This window comes from Myxine glutinosa, chromosome 1, assembly GCF_964187855.1.
Source record: "Myxine glutinosa chromosome 1, kmMyxGlut1.1, whole genome shotgun sequence".
Lineage (NCBI taxonomy): Eukaryota > Metazoa > Chordata > Myxini > Myxiniformes > Myxinidae > Myxine > Myxine glutinosa.
In genome coordinates this window covers 346682535-346703735 of record NC_136261.1, presented here as the reverse complement: position 1 = coordinate 346703735, position 21201 = coordinate 346682535, and the positions used below count along the sequence as shown (strand labels likewise).

The window sequence follows — 21201 nt, the reverse complement described above, 5'->3', positions numbered from 1 at the left end:
TTTAGGACCCGTGGGCTGATGCCGTCGGGTCCAGTTGCAGAATCAGAGTCGAGGGTTGACAGAAACTTTTCCACCTTGTCAGGAGGAAAGGACACGGAGTCCAGGAGCAGCAGGGTACGACTGGGTATGGTGGGTACAGAGAGGGATGGGTTTGGGACACAAGATTTAGAGGCAAACACAGAGTTGAGGCATTCAGCTTTTTCAGCCTTCCCGGTGGTAAGGCCGTCAGAACCTCCGCGCCGCGCAGTGCCCCCACAAGGTGTACCCCACCTTCGTCCGGGTTCCAGCTGTTACCCCTACACACATGGTCGAATTGCGCCAGGTACGCCCTCAGGTCAGAGTTGACGCGGGAAGTAGAAAAGCTGACGGTGGGACAGCGGGAGTTAAGGGAGCAAGTGGGTATGAACAGCGACGTGATAGGGGGACTGAAATCAGCACAAAAAGGAATTAAAAAAACTGATAGCTACGAAAAAATAATGTCAGATGGTACACGAGGGGCTGACAAAGAGGTTGGATGACGTGGTAGAGATGTTGGGGGCAAGGGAACGAGAAGTCAGGACCCATATAGAGACGACCAAGGTGGCCTTAGAAGAAGAAATTGTGGGGGCACACCGGGAAATAGAAGAGGTGAAACAAAAGTTAGAGGAGGTAGAAGGAGGGGTGAGTGAAATTAAAAAGAGACGGAGGGAGACTAAGAAATAAATAAAGGAGGAGGTGTTGGAATATGTGCAAGGTCTGTGTTCACATCGTGATGACGTGCTTGCTAACCAAATAAAGACTTTGCAGGTAGCGGAGGAGAAGCGTAGAGGAAGAAGCACCGAGGTGAGTGGCGATAATGTCGGAAATGTATATGGTGTGAGGGGCGGTTCGACGAGCTTGGGAGTGGGCATAGACCCGGGCGTTCGTGAAAGGCCGATGGTAAGGTGTGCGACTGTTCCGGAGTGCGTGGAGAGAGAGTGTGCGCAGGGATGTCCGACCATGGGGAGTGCGAGAGGTGTTGGTGAGCCGGGGTGTGCGAGTATGGAATGGGTAGCGGGTTGTGACGAGGCGACCCAAGCATCGACACCGACCGGGGTAGTCCAGAGGGACGGGGGATGCACGCGAGCCCCCAGGGAGTAGTGTACTGTGGGGGCCCGAACGGTTCGGCCCCGCGTTAATTCCGCAGGGAGCGACGCACGGGGTCCGGCCTTCGGGCAGCCATAAGGTTCCACTCGCGCCGTATGACAGCAAGAGTGACCTGAGGGCATACCTGGCGCAATTCGACCATGTGTGTAGGGGTAACAGCTGGAACCCAGACGAAGGTGGGGTACACCTTGTGGGGGCACTGCGCGGCGGCGGAGGTTCTGACGGCCTTACCACTGGGTGCTATCACCCTGCCAGATCTCCGTGCGGCCTTAATAAATCGTTTTGGCATTGAACAGCAGAGCAAGCTTGTTAAAGCTCAGCTCGCGGAGCGAAAAAGAAAGCCCCAGGAAACCATCGGGGAGCTAGCGTATGACATTCGCCGCGCAGTGGGGATCGCACACGCGGACATGGCCGCGACCTCCCAGGAAAGCCTGGCGCTGGACCATTTCATCCAGGCCTTCCCGGACCCCGAGTTTCGGCAACAGCTCGCCATGTGGCGCCCGCGGACCTTGAGCGAGGCGGCCGACGCTGCGACCCGTTGGGAAGCAGCGAGGCCCCTGGCCCGGGGAAGCTAGCGCCATGCAGTGGCGGTGCGACAGGTAGGGCCCGTGGCTGGTGGCGGGCCCCTGAGAGGGTCCGCCCCCAAAAGGGGCCCTGACCTGGAAAGCATGGTCCGAAGGTTGGTGGACCAGCGCCTGGTGGGATGTGGACCATGGCAGGCGGCTCCGGAGGTGGCACACGGTAGGCCACGGACAAATGCCCCAATTAGGACCTTCAGGGGGGCAATTTGGAATTCCGGAGGCAAGCACCTTACCAGGTGAGGTGCTTTAATTGTAGCCGGCTGGGTCACCGTGCGTGGGAGTGCCGAGCCCCGTGCCGGGACGGACCCTGTCAGCCGGGACCATCAACTCCGCCTCGAACTGGTCGGGCTAGCCGACCCCAGACACCCCCCCGCCAGGGCCCGGGAGACTAATATGTGCCGAGCATGCAGGGCTGTGCTCGGTAGTAGGGGATGGTGAAGAGCCCTCATTGACGCGACAGGTCATATATTGTGGCCAAATTGGTACACGTAGCTTGACAATTCGGTGCAAAATTGCCGGCGTGGGGGTAGAGCGCGGGAGTGGACACAGGAGCTAGCGCCACGATCATCAGCCCTGTGATCCTTAATTCGAGTGCAGACAGCTGGGATAAAATCCAGCGTCTGGAAAATCATAGTTTGCAGCTGGCTACCGCGGTAACGTCCCCCATCATAGGGCGTAGTTTTGTAACCCTCAAGTTAGGATCGGTAAAGAGGGAGATAGAAGTTTGGGTGGCAGAAGTGTGCGACCCATGCCTAATCGGGTTGGATTTGTTGACTGCCAGTGGTTGTAAAATCGATTTGTGCCGGGGGACCCTGCAAATGGGAATATATGAGCTGCCATTGGGCGGGATGAGCACGGCCGAAAGGACGGAGCTGGAGGCTTCTGAGGCCGTGACCATTCCCCCAAGGGTCGAGGCAATAGTGCCGGCCCGATGGCTAGCTCGCCCAACATGGCAGGAGTCCTGCGGTCTAGTCGAACCGGTGGCAGCGCAGTCCATCCCGGGTTTAGTCGTGGGCCGCACCCTCGCAAAAACGGACGGGCCGGTGGTGGCCGTCCGAGTAATTAATATTAGTACGGAACCACGCACTATAGGACGGTGCAGGAAGATAGCCGGCTGCACCCCAGTTAATGAAGTCGCGCCAGTGAGGGTCGAGAACATCCAGCCGAGCCGGCCCCGGAGGGAATCTCTAGAAGATGATAGGAATTGGCCCGATCCCATTTGTGAAATGGTAAACAGGAATAGTGTAGTGTTGGAGGAGACCCAGAGGGAGGCCTTACACTAATTGATTGAAACCCATTTGGACATCTTCTCCTTGTCCTCCGAGGATATTGGACGTACGGGCCTGGTGCAACATCAGATCCACACCGGTGAGGCCCAGCCTATTCGTCAGCCCGCCCGACGGCTCCCTTGGAGCAAGAGGGAGGAGGCTGATGAGCAGGTAGAAAAGATGCTCGATGCAGATATCATCGAGCCCTTGGGAAGTCCTTGGATGTCACCTGTTGTGTTGGTCAAAAAGAAAGATGGGACCACGCGTTTCTGCGTAGACTATCGCCAACTAAACAACGTGACACTCAAAGACTCATATCCCCTGCCAAGAATTGACGATACCCTCGATGCCGTTGCAGGCTCAAATTGGTTCTCAACCTTGGACCTCAAGAGTGGGTATTGGCAGGTGGAGATGGATAGGGCAGGGAAGGAGAAAACGGCATTTTCCACAGGTAAGGGGCTGTATCAGTTCACTGTGATGCCGTTTGGTTTGTGTAACGCCCCCGCCACCTTTGAACGATTGATGGAGCATGTACTGGGCGGCATGCCATGGCAGTCATGCCTGGTGTACCTGGATGACGTCCTGGTGCATGCTAAAACATTCCCCAAGGCCATAGCTAATTTGGACCAGGTGTTTGGGTGCCTCAGACAGGCAGGGCTAAAGCTGAGCCCGAGTAAGTGCACTTTGTTTGCTAGAGAGGTGGCCTATCTAGGTCATGTCATTGGTCGCGAGGGGGTAAAAACAGACCCAGGCAAAATTACAGCGGTAGAGTGGCCCGCACCACGTACCATCAAGGAGGTACGGGGATTTTTGGGACTCTGCTCCTACTACCGGCGTTTTGCGGCAAAATTTGCAGAGTTGGCCCGACCCTTCACCGGCTTACGGAGAAGGGGACGAGATTTAATTGGACAAGGGAGTGCCAGGAGGCCTTCCTAGCATTGAAGGGGTGTTTGACATCCGCACCCATTCTAGCTTACCCCACTAGTGACGGGACATTTACCCTGGACATGGATGCAAGCCAGGAAGGATTGGGCGCAGTTTTGTCCCAGACAGGGGGGCGTGGAGAGAGTGATCGCGTATTATAGTCGGGCCATGAGTAGGCCCGAGCAAAATTATTGCGTCACTCGTAAAGAGTTATTGGCTATGCTGGCTGCCATGAGCCATTTCCACCCGTACTTGTACGGGCGGAAATTTCTGGTTCGAACTGACCATTCCTCCCTGCAATGGCTCCTCTGGTTCAAGGAACCTGAGGGCCAAATTGCAAGGTGGTTGGAAAAGTTGCAGCAGTACGATTTCAATGTGACCCATAGGGCCGGGAAGGCCCATGGGAATGCCGAGGCACTCTCTCGACGTCCTTGTTTGGGGGAAAACTGTAAATTTTGTGCGAGACACGAGGAGAGGGAGCAATTGGCAGACTCGACCCCTACTCTCGTAGTCAGTGCAACCCGGGTGAGAGGGCCAATTTTGCCACTAACCGCGGATTAAGAATTTGGAACTTTGGCTTGGAGCAAGGCCCAGCGGGAGGATCCTGCACTGGGACCGGTGTACGAATGGGTTCGATTAGGGAGAAGACCTAATGGGGAAGAGGTCACCCCCCTCGGGGTGCCAACAAAGGCATATTGGGCTCAGTGGCAAACCCTGGCATTGAAAGGTAACATCTTGTACCGCAAATGGGTAGAGATTCCCGCTGAGAAAACTTCCTGGCTGGTGATAGTTCCAGATAAATTTAAGAACACAATATTACAGCAGGTGCATGGTACCCGCTCCGGCGGCCATTTGGGCACGACAAAGACTACATCTCGGGTCCGCCGGAGGTTCTATTGGGTACATATGGAGCGCGATATACAGGACAGGTGTCAGAGATGCGACGCCTGTACTGCTAAAAAGGGACCAGCACGGAGGATGAGGGTCCCCCTTCAATTACACCAGGTGGGGGCCCCCCTTGAGCGGGTGGCTATGGATATTCTAGGACCACTACCCCGCACCCGCCAAGGTAACAAGTACATCCTTGTTGTAATGGACTATTTCACCAAGTGGCCGGAGGCCTATGCCCTCCCCAACCAAGAAGCCGGGGTGGTCGCACAGGCCTTCGTGGAAGGATTTGTATGTCGGCATGGGATTCCGGAGGAGCTGCACACCGACCATGGTCGAAATTTTGAAAGTCAATTATTAAAAGATGTGTGCAGGCTCCTGTCAATTAGGAAAACAAGGACAACGCCCTTAAGACCACAATCTGACGGGATGGTGGAAAGATTTAACCGAACCCTGGTTCAACAGTTGGCATTGTTTACCACCACCCGTCAGGACGACTGGGACGAACATCTCCCGTATTTGTTAATGGCCTACCGAACTAGCCAGCACGGGGCCATCGCATGCAGTCCAGCGTTGCTTATGTATGGGCGGGAGTTGCGGGCTCCCGCCGACCTGCTATGCGGTCCCGTGCCAGAGACCACTGATAAGCCGCCGGGGGAAGGCTATGCACGTCACCTGGAGGAAGGCATGGAGCGGGTCCATGCCTTCGCACGCCGCCAGCTTCAGCTGGCGGGTGCCAAGATGAAGCGCAGTTACGACCACCGGAGCCAGGGGAGTCAGTACGCTCCGGGGATGAAGATTTGGGTCTTCAATCCCCAGAGGCGGAAGGGTAGGTGTCCCAAACTCACCTCACCCTGGCAAGACCCGGGGGGTCATCCTGGCGCAAATTTGTGACGTGGTCATTAAGATCAAAATGTGGCCATGAGCCCTCCCTCGGATCGTCCACGCCGACCGGATAAGTCCCTCCACCGGCGAGCAGGCGCCCTCATGGATCGCCTCGGCTTTAGAGGCCGAGGCAGGACCCAGTACCTCTAATGACGGGGGCTCATAGTGCAGAGGACTGGGGGGTGATACATGGGGAATGGTGTCCGATGTAGAGGGATGGTACATCTACCATCCCTCATTCATTCATTGGGGGCACATGAGCTTTAGATTATGGGGTGGCAGTGTAAACTAGCCGAGGGCGGGCTAGGATATTGTTAGGGATTTAGAGAGACTAGTGCGTGCCCGTACATGCGGGGAGGTAAGTACGTGGACATACGTACGTTGACGTACGTACCAAAAATAAGGCCGCACTGTCCGGAAGTTCGCATATCGCAGTTACGATACTGTCCGGAAGTTCGCATATCGCAGTTACGATTAATCGCAAATTAGTTTTAATGGCCAATTCTTCAATTTTTCAAACCGCGAGGCAGAAACAACAAACATATGCGGTTCCTTCGCTGTAGCTTGACCGTACGTGCAAAGCAAAATTAAAACTTTCATCGTTCCTTCGGTCTTCGCTCTCGTCCTTCGCCGTTCCTTCGGTCTTCGCTCTCGTCCTTCGCCGTTCCTTCGCTCTCGTCCTTCGCTCTTCCTTCGTTCACGTACAAAACGTATGTGTTTGCTAAATAAATGGCCATAACTTGGTAACCACTTGTCCGATTAATAGCAAACCTTGAAAAGGCACATCCTCAGGTCCCCAGCAATATACCTGGCAAGTTTCACTTAGATCGGACCAGTGGTTGTCGAGAAACAGCGGTCACAGACATACACAGAGATTGCTTGCATTATAGAGAGATGACAATAGGAGACATGAGATTTAAGTAGTGACTTTTGTACAGGTCGAGGGGACGTAGAGAGATTAGATGGATGATAATGACGAGGGAAGTGCTTAGTGTAAGGGAAGACGGGAAAGCACGAGTATTAGGGGAAAGTAGTCAGTTAGATGATGCTGTGTGTGTGTAGTAGTGTATGAGTGGTGTATTGAGGACGAATGGAGAGTGTTGAAGTGAATTCACTTGCATGGTGTGTAAGTGGGGAACAGGTGTAAGAGCACAAGAGGTGTGCAAGAGAGCTTGGTGTGTGGAATAAATGGTGTGGAATGAGTAGTGTGGAATGCTTGGTGTGAAGTAGAAGGTGTGGAATGCATGGTGCGAAGAAGTGAATGGGGGGAGATGGACCCCTTCACGGATACCCGGGGTGGGTAGTTTAAAAGTCAGGTAGAGGGCTGAGGTAAATCGTTTGGATATTGACACCTGTGGTGCAGGAAGTCGTAGGAAGTGCTTGGATGGGTGTATGAGTCTGTGGAATGGCTGGGCGTGTGGGCTTTGTTTGTGCGTATGGTTATTGGGGCACCCCGCCACTGGTAGTCTGTCAGCCAGGTGAGGCCGCAGGTAGGCTCTGGGAGCCAGTTAGGGTCGTGAGTAGTGTTCAGTGGGGCCCGAGGATCCAGGAGAAGGACCCGGGTAGCCCAATGCCAGAGAGGGCATCAGAGGGGTGAGAGAGCCAGGAGGGGCCTTCCCCAATTTAGGTAGTCGCAGGGAGCAAGGTAAGCTCGGGTGGCGACTTCAGTGGCGGAGGGCCGCAGGTAGGTAGACCTGCTAGTGGAGCCACACGACCCAGCCCCGAAATTGTGCGAAGGCACAGTAAGAAAAATTGGGGAGTGAGACCCAAATTGGAGGGCACCACAGGGTGGGTCAATGGGAATTGGTTTTTAGAACCACATAGTTTAAAGATGCCAATTGGCAGGGCATGACCCCGGGTAGTTTAAAGGAGTTAATGTTATTAGAGTATAGTTAGGATGACAATCTCTTCGCACCATCCACATCCACTCACCAAGGAGACAGAACTCCACACCAGGTTTTGCAAATGTTTGGATGGTAAAGACGCATCATGACGTGAGTGTGATATTGTGGTATTCCATCTCTTCCTTCTTGGGAGGGATTGGATGACGAATTTGGCATAGAGGGGGGATAGAAGAGACAAGACGTAGAGACGAATTTGTAAATTGTAAATACGGGGAGGGGCAAAGGTCGTGTTGGCTGAGATGGGGGGTTCGATTTGAGGCTGACAGTGTAGACGTACGGCTCGGGACGATCTTTCTCTGCTCGCTCTCCCGCGCCCCTCATGTTGCATTGCCTTGTTTTGATGTGTACCTTTGCGCCCTTTCCTTGCCGAACTCTGCTTTGTCTTTCCTCCCCACCCATGGACCCATTTTTTTTTGTTGAGGGGAGTGTGCAGGAACCATGAACTGTGCTGCGGCACGTTGCCACACTTGTGCGGTACTCCTGCTACCTCTTGCTGCACCAATACACCCTGTGGACCACACATTCTGTGGCCTGGCATCTTGGCTGAGCAGACATTTGCTGCAAACATTACCTTGCCCTGCGGACCACTGTTTTTTTTTAAGTGGCGTCAAGGTCACGCAGATGGACCATGAGATTGGCCCTGCTAATAAATAAAAACGGACACGGTTGTGCATTTTTATTTATTCCGGTGTGTCAGGAAGGAAGACTTCAAGTTGAATTATGGCACACAAAAGACGAAGCAGGAAGACGCAAGAAGCAGCAGCCCAGCAGCAGCCAAGCAGCAAATGTGCCATTTATTATTGAAATGATGATTGTGCATGATTGTGCATATTTGTGCATTATTTTGGTGTATTGGTGCAGTGCAGTGCATTGTGTTTCTCTCCTTCAAATTTCATTCCCACAAAAGAACAGGTCCTGGGTTATAGAGATGTAAATAAGTAGATTAGTCTTGTAAATAACATGCTCCCCACCGGCTTTGTGTTTAGTTTGAGAATTCTTTCCGCAATTCGGTTAGCCGTGGGTGTGAGTCTGTTAGTTAGTACACAACACACTCAACGCAGTAGATGAGACATATTTAGTGTTGTAAAACTGTCACACACAGGGTGTTAGGTTAAATGTAGAGGGGAACCACACCTAAGTGTCACACGAAATTTAAAGAGTAGTCCTGAACCTTGCTCAGAACCGGTCATTCTCACTTGTGTGGGTTCGGCTCGGGGATGAGCCTGGCGAAGGAGGGGGGCAGTGATACGGTTCTGAGATTTGTATATATGACATCATTAAAGGCTAAAGGTTTGCCCCCCATTGTTAGTCCACAATCAACACGTAGGCCCACTTAGAGTATTAGTTATGTCATAGTATGTGTAAGAGTAGGCCATTTTCCCTAGTAATATCTGCGTTGTGTAAAGAAATGAGCTTCGGTCCTTTTCATTTTGCGGCCACCCTCTAATTCCACCGATGGGCAAACTCGATCCCGCGCCCCAATACATATAAATAAATATACATATATATATAAATATATATATATAAATAAATTAAAAAATATATATATATATATATAAAAAAAAAATATATATATATATATGTATATATAAAAGAAAATATATATATATATATATATATATCTAAAAAAAAAAAATATATATATATATATATATATATATATATATAAAAAGACTGGAACTGAAATGACGGGCTTTGGATAACTGGAAAAAAAATTCCAAATAAAATTCCAACCTCAACGCAAACAAAGACAGAAAGCATGAAAGTGCACACAGCAAAAGAAAAAAGGGGATTACCAATTCTACAAATCAAAAACAACTACAATTCATAATAAAGGCAAGGAATTCTCAAGATTGATTAATATTCAATAATGAGGCAAAGGAATAAAACAGGAGAATGTCCAGGTAAAGAAGACAAACCTGGAAAGGTAAGAGTGTGTTGGTGTTCCCATCAGAGGTGTACGCATTGTCATCCACCCAGCAGCCTTTCCCATACAACGACCGACCAAACTTCGGTTGACCTATAACACCGCCACCACCACCACCGCCGCCGCCATAGACCTGATAATTCTTTTCCAATGAAGAAACCACAGCACCCATTGCAGGCAAGCCAGGGGGTGAGACCATGGAGTACGCAGGCTGAAGACCCCTCCTTACTAATTGTGGAGCAAGAGAAGTCATACCTCCAACACAGCCACCACTATCACCAGCACTATTATTACTACCACTACCACCACCACCACCACTACTCCAGGCCACCCAGGGCTGTGACCAAGCAGATACAGCCGCCTTCATGGCTTCTTGGTGCTGCTGTTGCTGTGACAGTGGGCCAGGGAATTGTTGAAGACCAAAACATGGTTGAGAGCCAACAGGTGAGGTTCGATTCATCTGCTGCTGCTGCAGCGACTGTCGGTTGTTTAGCCGCTGTTGTTGTTGGTAAGGACTCATTTGGGAATGCTGCTGCTGCTGTTGTTGCTGCTGCTGCTGGTAATGGGGTTGAAGGTCTTGCTGCTGCTGTTGGGGGTAATGAGCCTGCAGGTCTTGCTGCTGTCTATTTTGAAGATGCTTTTGCGACTGTCGTTGGAACTGTCGATGTTGCTGTACTTGAAGGTCAGGCGGTTGTTGTGCTGCGTAGGGGCTTCCATAGACTCTGTTGCCGGGAAAGTTTGTGAAGATGACCGCACCGTTGGTCATGTAGGTCGTCGACGGGTCCTTACTATTGGGCAAGACCGGTTGGGCCGCCCAGGAATCGAAGGAATCCACGGAAGCAGCACCTAAGGGCCTTTCATCAAAGCCCAAGATGGTTCGCGGCTCCAGGAGCAAGGACTCCACCAGGGACTCGTCCCGGGGTTCTAAAGACTCGATTGGAGGAGACTCGGGGGACAGCTGGACCCCGGGGTCTTCGTCACACTGCAATTGGTTCCTCAATTCCGGTCGATCCGTCTGTTCATCTTGTTCATGTTGGAACCGTTTACGTTGCTGCTGCTGTTGTTGTTGTTGTCCCTTCGACTCGATATGTTGTTTCTGCTGCCCGTCTTCATCCGGCTGTCGCTTGTGCTGCTCCTGCGACGACGACGACGAAGACTCTGGAGACGTGGACGGAGATACCAATTCGGACGCCAGGCAGAAATCTCCCATTTCGGGGACGGTGATTTCGAGGCTAAGAGCGACACGAACCGCCGAAGGGGGAAGGGTCCGCAGTTCGGGGGAAAGATGGGGGCACTGGCTAGATCCGTGAGGATTTTAAATGGAGGTTTTGCCTGAAGAGGGACAAACAACACGACCTCCCCCGAGTTCCTCCACCTCACGAATTCTCTTCACCTCAGAGGAAGCGACAGCTCGCGCGCGCCGGCGCCGAGGAAGCGTCGTCCCTCCACACTCAGTCACTCACCCTCCTCGCACGTTACCAAATCTGGTCACTCACCTCCCCTCACCTAAAGTCGACCGCTGTCACTACTCGCCTTGTGCGCGACCAATCAGGTCACTCACCTTGCCTACTCGCACCTCCCTTCCACTCTTCCAGGCTTCCCGGATTGCTCTTCGACGCTACGATTTGTTACCTCGTCACCCCCCACAAGCTCCACGACCCCATTTCAGTCTTCAAAACCGAACGGAGCAAAAAATAAAATAAAATTAAAAAACCCCAGAAATCAAATAAATAAACAAATTAAATATATAACAGCTCCTGAATGTCATTCACACGTATCCCCGCTCATTTCTACTTCCGGTCGTTCGATCACGGCTTCCAAGAAACGTTTATTATTTAATTTAATTTAAAGAAAATCATTTACCACAGGGAGCTGAGGATTATTAAATTGGGATGCGGCCCGATTAGGCAGGAAGTGTGAGGTCAAGTGGGGTTAAATGTCGCAGGTAGGTGATGTGAGGTCAATGGAGGGATCCTCTTCACGACGGTTAAACGTACTGTTATGTTTATGAAACCGATTAACTTAATAACCTCCACATGCTTTCAAACTACTGACACTGTACTCAAAACATCTGCAACAAAAAAACGTCAATTCATGAATCGTTTTGACTTTGTTTCGTCATATTACACCTAATATGGCCTTTTTGCTCACAAACGATTGCCAGATAAATATTGGCGCCGTGTGCCGGTTTTGTAAATATATCAATGTATAAAATAATGTAAATGTTTTGGTAACCTCGATTTGGCAAACAGCAATCAGCTGCGGGCAATGCGTTTCTATCACGAGTTTTCGAAATACATCCCGCCCTGAAGGCGGAAATACTCCACGTGCGCATCGTAAGCGGTGCGTAATTATACCCTCAAGGCATTCGTACTCTGTGAAATTAAAACAGGTGAGAAGTTTGGTCCCGCCCAAGTGACTCGGCTTTTTAAAGAGGATGCACATGAGCTCTAACTTAGAGGATGCACATGAGCTCTAACTTATTGCACTAACCAGGTGACGAGCAAATAACGATCGCTTTTAGTATACCGAAAGGATGAAAAAAAAAACTGTCCTACAACGAAATAAATAATATATAAATTGTATTTTAAATACAATGGACATGTTAAAAGATCGGGGTTTTTTAGCCAATACCTTTGATATGGTTCTTGTATTTATTTGAAAAAATATATATATATACTGTATATATATATTTATAATTATCTCGAACAAAGTTGAATGGCTCGCATTTTAAAAGTACAGTGTATTGGACGTCAAAGTAAACGCGACACGGATGTGGGCGTAGCTTTTACCGGAGGTTGTACATGCAGGCGTGGCTTTTACCGGAAGTTATACATGCAGGCTTGGCTTTTAGCGGAAGCTATACATGCAGGCGTGGCTTTTACCGGAAGTTGTACATGCAGGCGTGGCTTTTAGCGGAAGTTGCCTTTACATTTTAAAAAATTAATGAGCTTTCATTTTTTGTAATATAATATTCTTTTAACCACTTATGTACATCTTAATTATGTTAAAAAATTAATAGTTACATACAGTCGTTTTCAACAACGTATGTGTCACCTATGACTATGAGGCGGTGTCATTACATTTTTGACATACGTCAGTAGTGTACCATTTATTTATCTTATTAAAACAGTTACATATATCAGCTTTGAGTTAAAAATGAAATAAAATGTAGGATTTAAAGGAAAAGAATGAGAATTGAAGGATTCGTTGATATAACTTAGGCTCAGCGCTCAGTGCTACTGTGCTATGGCGAGTCAAAGGAAGCAGAGGGTGTTGGATCTGCCTGATGAAGAACGGAACGCCGAGGAAACGGAAGAAATGGAGAATGAGGGGGAAGACGAGGGAGAGAAGAACGAGGATGCAGAAAGTTCGGACGATAGCGACAGCGACTCCGAAATTGGACTGGTGAGTGTGTGGGGGAACACGTGCTTTTGGATCGCTCCTTATTCTAAATGCAGAAACTTCGCCATGCTGGAAATATGAACAATAAAATAATGATTTTAAATTTAACAAAAACGGAAACTTTGAATAAAAATACCGACGATGAAATGTATCCGTGAGTTGTATTGCATCTTTTACGATAGGAGGTAATGGTGGACTTTGAAGCACATACACCTCTAGACGGAGACATTCCGGGTATAAAGCAGCTCTTACGTCAGGTACGAAGCCACGCCCACGCTAAACCACGCCCATCCCTATACCACGCCCATCCCTATACCAGTTTATTCTTGTTTGACGTGGTGTGCATTTTCTTCTTGCAGCTGTTTCTCAAAGCACCTATAGACCTGGCCGAGTTGGCCGACCTCATTGTGCAACAGAATTATATTGGCAGTGTACTGAAGGTAAGTGGTGAGGTGAGGTGGGGGAATGTGACAGCATATTGAACGTGAGGGAGTGATGCCACAAGTGGATGCACTAAGCAAGGGAATGAATGAATGAAAAGTACAGGAGTGGAGAGGAAACTAACCTGCAAGTCAGAGTGTTGGGTTTGGTAGGGTTAATGGGAGGAGAAGAGATCACAGGTTGCGTTGGGGGATGACATGGGGTGGTGGTGGTACGGTACTTGCATGAGGTCCGAGAAGACGGCCAGTTGTACAAACGGGAGCGCAGTGCAACCGAAAAGTGGAGGTGGGTGGGAACTGGGAACCATGGATTTTGGGAGTTTACAGTAGGAGATTACTAGAAGAGTGTGCGCATGCTAGAAGAGCTGGAGAGGGCCGAGAGCCAAAGAGAGCTATAATTGAAGGAGGGCCGATTAAAAATAACATGTGCCACAGATCTGTCTGTGATATGAGAGTAGCATGCTTTGTGCTTCGGCCTCATCACGAGAGATGTAAGTAATGTTGAGCGATTTAGATTCCGCAGAATCCAGGAGAGGTGTTTTATTCTGCATGTGGCACCAGCCCAAAGATTTGAGGGAAAACACCGAGTTGAGACAATCTCATCTCGAGCAGAGGTTGAGTGGTTATTTGAGATGAGGGCTGGGCCGGAAGGGGACCATACACCTGACATGGACTTTACAAAGTTCCACCATGACTTTGAGGAAGCAGACTGGTTAGAGAGTTCAAACTTGATTGGCAATACATTTTGAAGGTTGCATCAGGATGCAGACACCTGTTGCAAACCTTACAAAGTGACCTAAAATTGCTGTTAATCAGGTTTTCCTCGATGTTGAGAAAGCAAGCTTCTTGATTGCATCTGCCTTGCCAAAAGATTCCCTGTACCAGAGCTGAAAGGATGGATAGGATAGCTGCACATGGGATGGGATATACTGATGTGTGAGGGAGAACAGACCTTTGTGAAAGTATCCCAAGTACTCGCTTTACTTCAATATCATGTGCTGTGGAGATGGTAGTCCAATACTTTTGCGAGAGGTAGAGTGAAATAACTGCTGGTTGCCCTGTGCAAACAGCCATATTCTGTCATTGAGATTGTGCCCTCACAATAGCCAGAAAGATGTGGGCCTTGACAATAACATGGTCAGAAGAGGAACAGGAGAGGTGGGTTGGAAAGTTAGTTCATCCCAAGTCCAGAAGAGAGTAGTATACACAAATTGCAATGCGAGTGTGTCCTTTTCAAGTACCTTGACGTCCTTTCATTCGTTTTAACAGCAAGCTGTGGTTTCGGGAGACAGCGAGGACGAAGATGATGGTGGAGTTGTGTTTGGTCTAACAACATTAATCTCTCTCGCAAACAGAAAGGTACGTTCAGGTGTGCATGTGAAAACGTTTCACAATCGATTTGCACTTGTCTTCAAATAAAGTGCAGTTTGCATTGTTTTGGGATTTGTCATGCATATAGTTGGCAGGTGTGAGGAACCAGTCCACCAAACAGAAGCATAAAGTTTTGGCTGAAACTTAAGGGAATTTCTGCTTCTGCTCAGGTTGGCTTGACATAAAAATCTCAAGGTTAAATCATGTGTAACTGAATATGTTGTGGCAACCAGACATCTTTGTTTGTTTATTTTTGTCTAGACAGTGCTCTGTGTGTTGCCTCGATCTTGTACTTGTATACCTGTTAACTTTCAGATAAAATAAGCCTTGTGTCACCGTCTTTTTTTATTTTTTTGTATACAAGATCGAGGCTCGTGAAAGAGCTGACATTAATCACACAAAAAGTCAACCGACACATAAAACATAAGGGGAGTGGTAGACAAGATGGGGAGAGAGGGGGAAGGACACAAAAACATTTGAGATCAGGGACATCAAGAGATCTGTGGGAGGGAGAGGGCTTGGGGGGGGGAGGGGCATGGGAAAGGGGGAGGAGTGGTGGGAGAGGTATAAAACACGGACACTGCAAGGACTTCCAGGAAAGAAGTTGGAATTTCAAAAAAGTGGATCTGGGGTGAATTAGTGGGGATAGAAAAGATCAAGGTTTTGGATGGGGGAAGATAGGTGGTGGTGAACAGCTGTTTTAAAGACCTGGAGGGAGGAGTGGGATTGAAGAGAGTGAGGCAGTTTGTTCCAGAGGCGGGAGAAAAGGGGAATGAAAGAGTGAAGGTGAGCAGAGAGTCTTGATTTTGGCAGTTTCACCATAAGAGGGTTGCTGGTAGATCTTGTGCGACCTGTAGGAATATTTGGGGGACAGAGCACAGAGGGAGCTGAGGGAGCAAGGCCGGAGAGGAGTCGGTAGAAGACAGAAAGACCACCAACCTGCCTGCGGTGAGTGAGTGAAAGGCCTTCGGAGTTAGCTTCATCACGGGAGATTCCAATTTGTCTACTTTGCCTTTACAGAGTTTGAGCTGTTTGGAGCAGCTCTGCAGCTTTCTTGTGTCTCGCTGCGAGGCACACAGCCCACCGGGCCTTGCTGCCCGATTCAAAGCGGTTCTAACCGACGCGAGCCGTCCTGTTGGGCTCCTGCTGTCGGAGAGGTTTCTCAACGTCCCACCGCAAGCTGCTCTGCCTCTGTATAAACAGCTTCTGTAAGTGATTTGGCAATACATTAGTAAGATGGAAGTTGTATGATTCATGCTTTGTATTGGCTGCTCATCGTAAGAGGCGACTAAGGGTTGGCGTCAGGAAGGGCATCCGGCCATAAAAACATTGCCTCAAACAGGGAACCATGATTGTCATGGGGCCCACAAGGCCAACCCCTGCTCTTGCAGGGAAAATGGCCTTAATGCCTGTTGTTTTGTATTGGCATATAAACTAGTTGTGCTGGTAATTGGAATTGATCATGGTAAAGACTTTCTCAGGAGTTTCAAATCTACATTTAAAGGGGCGAACAGATTATTCAGTCATGACTCGTAAAAAAAACAAGTAGCTTGTGATTATTTTTTTTCCTTTTGAGGGGGAGAGGGGAGGGGGAAGGGTGTTCACTGACACCACTAGTATCAAAACAATTTTTGTAATGCACACACACCTGGTGTTGACTTAGCGGGTTAGGGTGCCGGCTTGGGATCATAGGAACCTGGGTTTGAATCCCAGTCGATCGCTGAATTAACGCCAGGGGGGTTGACTCAGCCTGTCTTCATTCCGAAGTCGGCAAATCGAGTACCAGTTCACTGGTAATTCCCTGTGTGTCGCAAGAGGTGACTAACAGGTTTGGTGGCAGGAAGGGCATCCGGCCATAAAACTGCTTCAAAAAGGGGACCATGGTGCCTGAAAAAGGCCAACCCCTGCTCTGTGGGGAAAAATGGCCTCTAAAGGTGGTTCTTTTGTTTTTTTTCTTACACACACCGTTGCTGTCCAGCCTGGGTTTGAATCCCGACCCAGCTATAAACTGTGATCCCGGTGTTTCACAGGCAGGGTGATTCATCAATGTGTGTGCCGTCCATCGGATGGACGTTAAACTGGCATCCAGCGGATGGACGTATGCCAGCATTGGTTGGTGAACGTTAAAGATCCCTCGGTGTCCTTTGAACAGTAGTTTGCTTGGACAAATTCCTGCCCCGACTTCCTGAGTCGAATGGGCGACCCGACCAGGATTGTAGCCCAGTAACTGCCTCAGCAACACCCAAGCTCTGCATAGGGCATGGTACATGATGATTATGGACTCCTCCTGCACCAACTTGCATCTTTAGGCATGACTGGTTTGTGCATGGGGTGCATGAACCCTGCACCCTGGACAAATTACAAATTTCTGCTCTAACCTGCTTAGTCAAAAGGTAATCTGGATCAGACGGTTCGTGAAAGACTTGGGCCAAAGTTCCCCTTTGATTGAATGACTTCCAAGACTTGGACCGACCGACCCTACAGTGGGACTAATTGTGGCCATGAAAGAAGAACAATTCGTTTTGGCTTTTTGTTTACCAAAGTGCAATCATTCCAGAAACAAGATCTGTATAATTGAATGAGGCGCTACCCTGCCACCCCAACAATTTTGTGACAGCCATTTACAGGTGCTTTCACATGAATGGTCAATTAAGAATGTGTGTGTGTGTGCACAAGCTGGGTCACGCAATCAAAGTCTGGTCATTTAGACTTTAGTAAACCATCAATATTGATGTTAAAAGCTGTAGGAAAAATTAGCCCTTGCACCATGGCAATGGTGGGCCATATGGCCTCATTTCCTTGTTTCTCGTCATTTTTGTACTTCACACTCACACCTCACATATATAGTTAAGATGTATGCTGTATAACTTTTCTAATCTTTACTGGCGTATCTGAAATGGAGTTGACAATTCCACCGATCTAAAAAATATTTTTCAACTGCTGAGACTATCCTGGGATTGTAGCCTGATGAACCACCTTTTTTCCCCGCAGAGCAGGGGTTGGCCTTTTTCGGGCACCGTGGTCCCCTTTTTGAAGCAATGTTTTATGGCCGGATGCCCTTCCTGCCACCAACCCTGTTAGTCGCCTCTTGCGACACACAGGGAATTACCAGTGAACTGGTACTCAATTTGCCGACCTCAGAAGGATGACAGGCTGAGTCAACCCCCCTGGTGTTAATTCAGCGATCGACCGGGATTCGAACCCAGGATCCGAGGATCCCAAGCTGGCACCCTAACCGCTAAGCCAACACCAGGATGGATTGTAGCCTGATGGTATGAGGTTAAAAGGATGATGCCAATCGAAGCCCTTCTCCATTCCAGATCAGAGTTGGCAGATGCCAAGAAGTTTGGCCGTCACTGTGGTTCCTGTTATTACCTGTTGTTGATTCGCAAAACCTGCCGAGTAACCAAAGGAGAGTCACAGAAAAATGTCTGCAAGACTAAAACAGAGACAACTTACCTGAATGCTGAGGAAGAGAACTTTGACGAGGTAGGTTTTCGCTCAAATCGAATGATAGACCAGTACGATCCCACCCATTCATTGTGATCTATGTTCCAATCCCCTTTCCTCTGCAGCTGGTCGAGATGAAGTACAGCTACCCTGTCCGTGGCGAAGGTGACTCGTGCCTCGGTGGCCGTTGGTCCTACGACGATCCGACTATGGAGCCTTGGCGCGATGTGCTGCTGTTACCAGTCACCAAATTTGCCAGTGCCGTGGCATGCATGGCAGAAATGCTAGCGGGTTGAAACCGATGGAAGGATACGTGGCTGCAAATGAGAGCGAGTATCGGCTGCAATAATGGAGGTCGTTGATGGTCGAGTTTTGAATTTAAGATTGTGGGACATGTGGTTTAAAGGTGGATTTTTATAACTGTCATTTGCATAGTGAGAGAGAGAGAGAGAGAGAGAGATGACACTTTGGAAATACCTTCAAACTTTAATTCTCGCATTTGAACAGACTTTGGACTCGTAACACCACATCTGAAGTAAATAACAGTAACATAACATATTGTCAAATTACATATTCTATGATGCAGCATTCATTGTGAGAGCAGGGGGGGTGGTGTACATTGTAATGTAAACTGAATGAAAAAGGTTTTTCTACAAAGAAGACAGCAGCATAGCTAAAAGTAAAAATGATCCCTGTCAAGCATTTTGGAAGGCTGTACAATTTGTTTTGAGACCATCTTCATTAAAAAAAAAAAAAAAAACAAGTTTAGTGTGTTTCAAAGTATGACAGCGTTTGTCTTTTGCACAATTGAGTCATTTATACAGACAGAAGTTTTTGGGGTCAGGAGGATGGACGAAATTAAGATCGGTGTGCAGATGGACTTGACGGTAAGATTGATAGTCAGTTAAATGGGGAGGGAGGGCATTTTGTCTGGATGGAGGAAGATAGACTTCCAAAGAGAGCGAATTTGTTGAAAGAGCAAAGCAGAATAATAAAAAAGAAAAAAAAAAGGGTAGGTTGGTCGACTGGTTGGGATGGAAGGGTTATGTGAAGAGGGATTGATAGACAGAGATGGCTTGGTACCAATCAACCTCTCACCCCAATATCATAAAGGGATTTTGAGGAAGACTATATATACGAGATTAAATGTTTAAAGAATCGCCATTAATTTGGTCACCATATATCTATATATCGTGCAAGGTGGAATTGGGGAATTGCAAACAATTCTGGTAACAAATGGAACATTGTGGTTCGAATGACGATTCATTTCGAGTACGATACACTTTCGTTTTTGTATGGACAACCTTGTTTATATAACTATTAAACAATGGTGAACGTTTCAATAAAAAAACAATCATAGTTCCTGAAAGTTTTGTTTGTAACATGCTGGGGGGCAGGTGACATGTTATGCAGCCAGACAGACTACCTCTCCCTTCCAAACCGACATGGATACGTTTCCCCAAGAGAACAAAAACACTAATGCTTAGACGTCTCCGAAAACAAAAGAGAAATCAAATTGGAGACATTTTGTTAAACCAAGGATAGGTGAAAGAATGAGGAAATAAAATAAAAGTTTCGTAACTAATCAGTGCAATCTGAACTAGAATACCAGACCCATTGAGGTTCACCGGTTGCTGTTCGAAGAGGTCGAATGGGTGGAAGCTGCTTGATGGTACAGATGGTCAGCCCATGCTAATTAATCTTCCTCATTCTTGCATGAATACCTGCCAAAGCAAAGTCAAAGTTGAATGTGTGGCGAAAACGAGAAACTATCCTCAAATGGAAAGCGCTTCGATAGCACAGAAGCAGAGCTGCATACAGTTATTTTGCAGGTATTTTCAATTGGACAGATTGGGGAAAATAGCTTATTCAAAAGTCATGCTGTATATTGAAAATCTATCAGATTTGATAATCATTAATCAGGCATTGCCATTGCTATTTCACATCAACGTGGGGGACGGGGACAGAAGGGCAACAGACTAGCCGTAGTAAATGTGTGGCCCTGAATGGGTTTCTCTCATCTCCCCTTCCTGTTAAGGCTGGAGTTCTCCAAGGTAGTGTTCTGGGCCCTGTGCTTTTTCTGGTCTTCATCAATGATTTCTCTGACTCTGGAAAATCCTCTCTATCTTTTTGCTGATGACTCCACTCTCTGCCGCTCCATTCCTCATCCCTCAGATCGGCAGTCTGCAGCCTCCTCACTCTCGGCAGACCTGGACAAAATCAAAGACTGGTCAAACAAGTGGAACACGTCTTACAATCCTGACAAATCTCACACTCTTACGATGTCTCTCCGAAAAGACCAACTGGACAACCCTCCCATCCACTTTCTGAATAATCCTCTCCAAGAAGTTCTGTCACTCAAGCTTTTGGGTCTCACTATCTGCCATGATCTTTCCTGGGAAAACCACATTTCAAATCTGGCCTCCAAAGCCTGTCGCCGACTGGGCATCCTCCGTCGTGCGAAGTCCTTCTTTGGCACACCTGAGCTCCTCACCACATACAAGGCTTTCATCCGCAGCTCAATGAAATACTGTTCTCCCCTCTTGGCCAGTGCTCCTGCCTCACACCTAGCTCGGCTTCACGCTGTTGAAACCAAAGCTTTCAGAATCATTGGAATCTCCCGCGATGAAGCTAACTCCAAGGGCCTTTCACTTACTCACCGCAGGCAGGTTGGTGGTCTTTCTGTCTTCTACCGACTCCTCTCCGGCCTTGCCCCTCCCCCCCCTCCCCCCCCTCCAGCTCTCTCTGTGCTCTGTCCCCCAAATATTCCTACAGGTCGCACAAGATCTGCCTGCAAACCTCTTATGGTTAAACTGCCAAAATCAAGACTGCTCACCTTCACTCTTTCATTCCCCTTTTCTCCCACGTCTGGAACAAACTCCCTCACTCTCTTCAATCCCACAAAAAAGACTCGTGGTGCTGTTGGCATTGTCAATTGTTCATCATCTATACTATCGACTATAAATGGACTGTGTGTGAGAGGCATGTTTTTTTGTGGAGTGCTACTGGAGCTTTCTGATGTGGAATGCGATA

General features: G+C 48.5%; 3 protein-coding genes across 9 annotated transcripts in view; 1 reads left to right on the top strand and 2 right to left on the bottom strand.

Annotated features, from left to right (window-relative positions):
* Window positions 1-11070, bottom strand: part of LOC137413001 (cytoplasmic polyadenylation element-binding protein 2) — a 162375-nt gene extending 151305 nt beyond the window's left edge. Inside the window, exon 1 of one of the 2 annotated variants that reach the window (XM_068098366.2) lies at window positions 9495-11070. In XM_068098366.2, the coding sequence (XP_067954467.2) occupies window positions 9495-10712 (1218 nt within the window). In that variant the 5' untranslated portion in view covers window positions 10713-11070. The remainder of the gene's footprint in view (window positions 1-9494) is intronic. The other variant, XM_068098376.2, reaches the window with a different exon arrangement.
* Window positions 9678-19527, top strand: BCCIP (BRCA2 and CDKN1A interacting protein). 5 transcript variants are annotated; one of them, XM_078769872.1, is made up of 8 exons: window positions 9678-9946; window positions 12727-12910; window positions 13090-13164; window positions 13267-13347; window positions 14617-14706; window positions 15739-15926; window positions 18039-18207; window positions 18294-19527. In XM_078769872.1, exons 2-8 carry the CDS (start codon window positions 12752-12754, stop codon window positions 18462-18464), a joined length of 933 nt encoding a protein of 310 aa, XP_078625998.1. In that variant the 5' UTR covers window positions 9678-9946; window positions 12727-12751; the 3' UTR covers window positions 18465-19527. The 5 variants fall into 5 exon arrangements, with proteins under 5 accessions (XP_078625998.1, XP_078626000.1, XP_067954549.1 ...); XM_078769874.1 differs by lacking the exon at window positions 9678-9946 and adding an exon at window positions 11404-11495; XM_068098448.2 differs by lacking the exon at window positions 9678-9946 and adding an exon at window positions 11426-11447.
* The window catches only part of UBLCP1 (ubiquitin like domain containing CTD phosphatase 1), a 76671-nt gene continuing 74104 nt past the window's right edge, over window positions 18635-21201 (bottom strand). For both annotated transcript variants that reach the window (XM_068098436.2, XM_078769871.1), the window contains exon 11: window positions 18635-19892. In XM_068098436.2, the coding sequence (XP_067954537.1) occupies window positions 19865-19892 (28 nt within the window). In that variant the 3' untranslated portion in view covers window positions 18635-19864. The remainder of the gene's footprint in view (window positions 19893-21201) is intronic.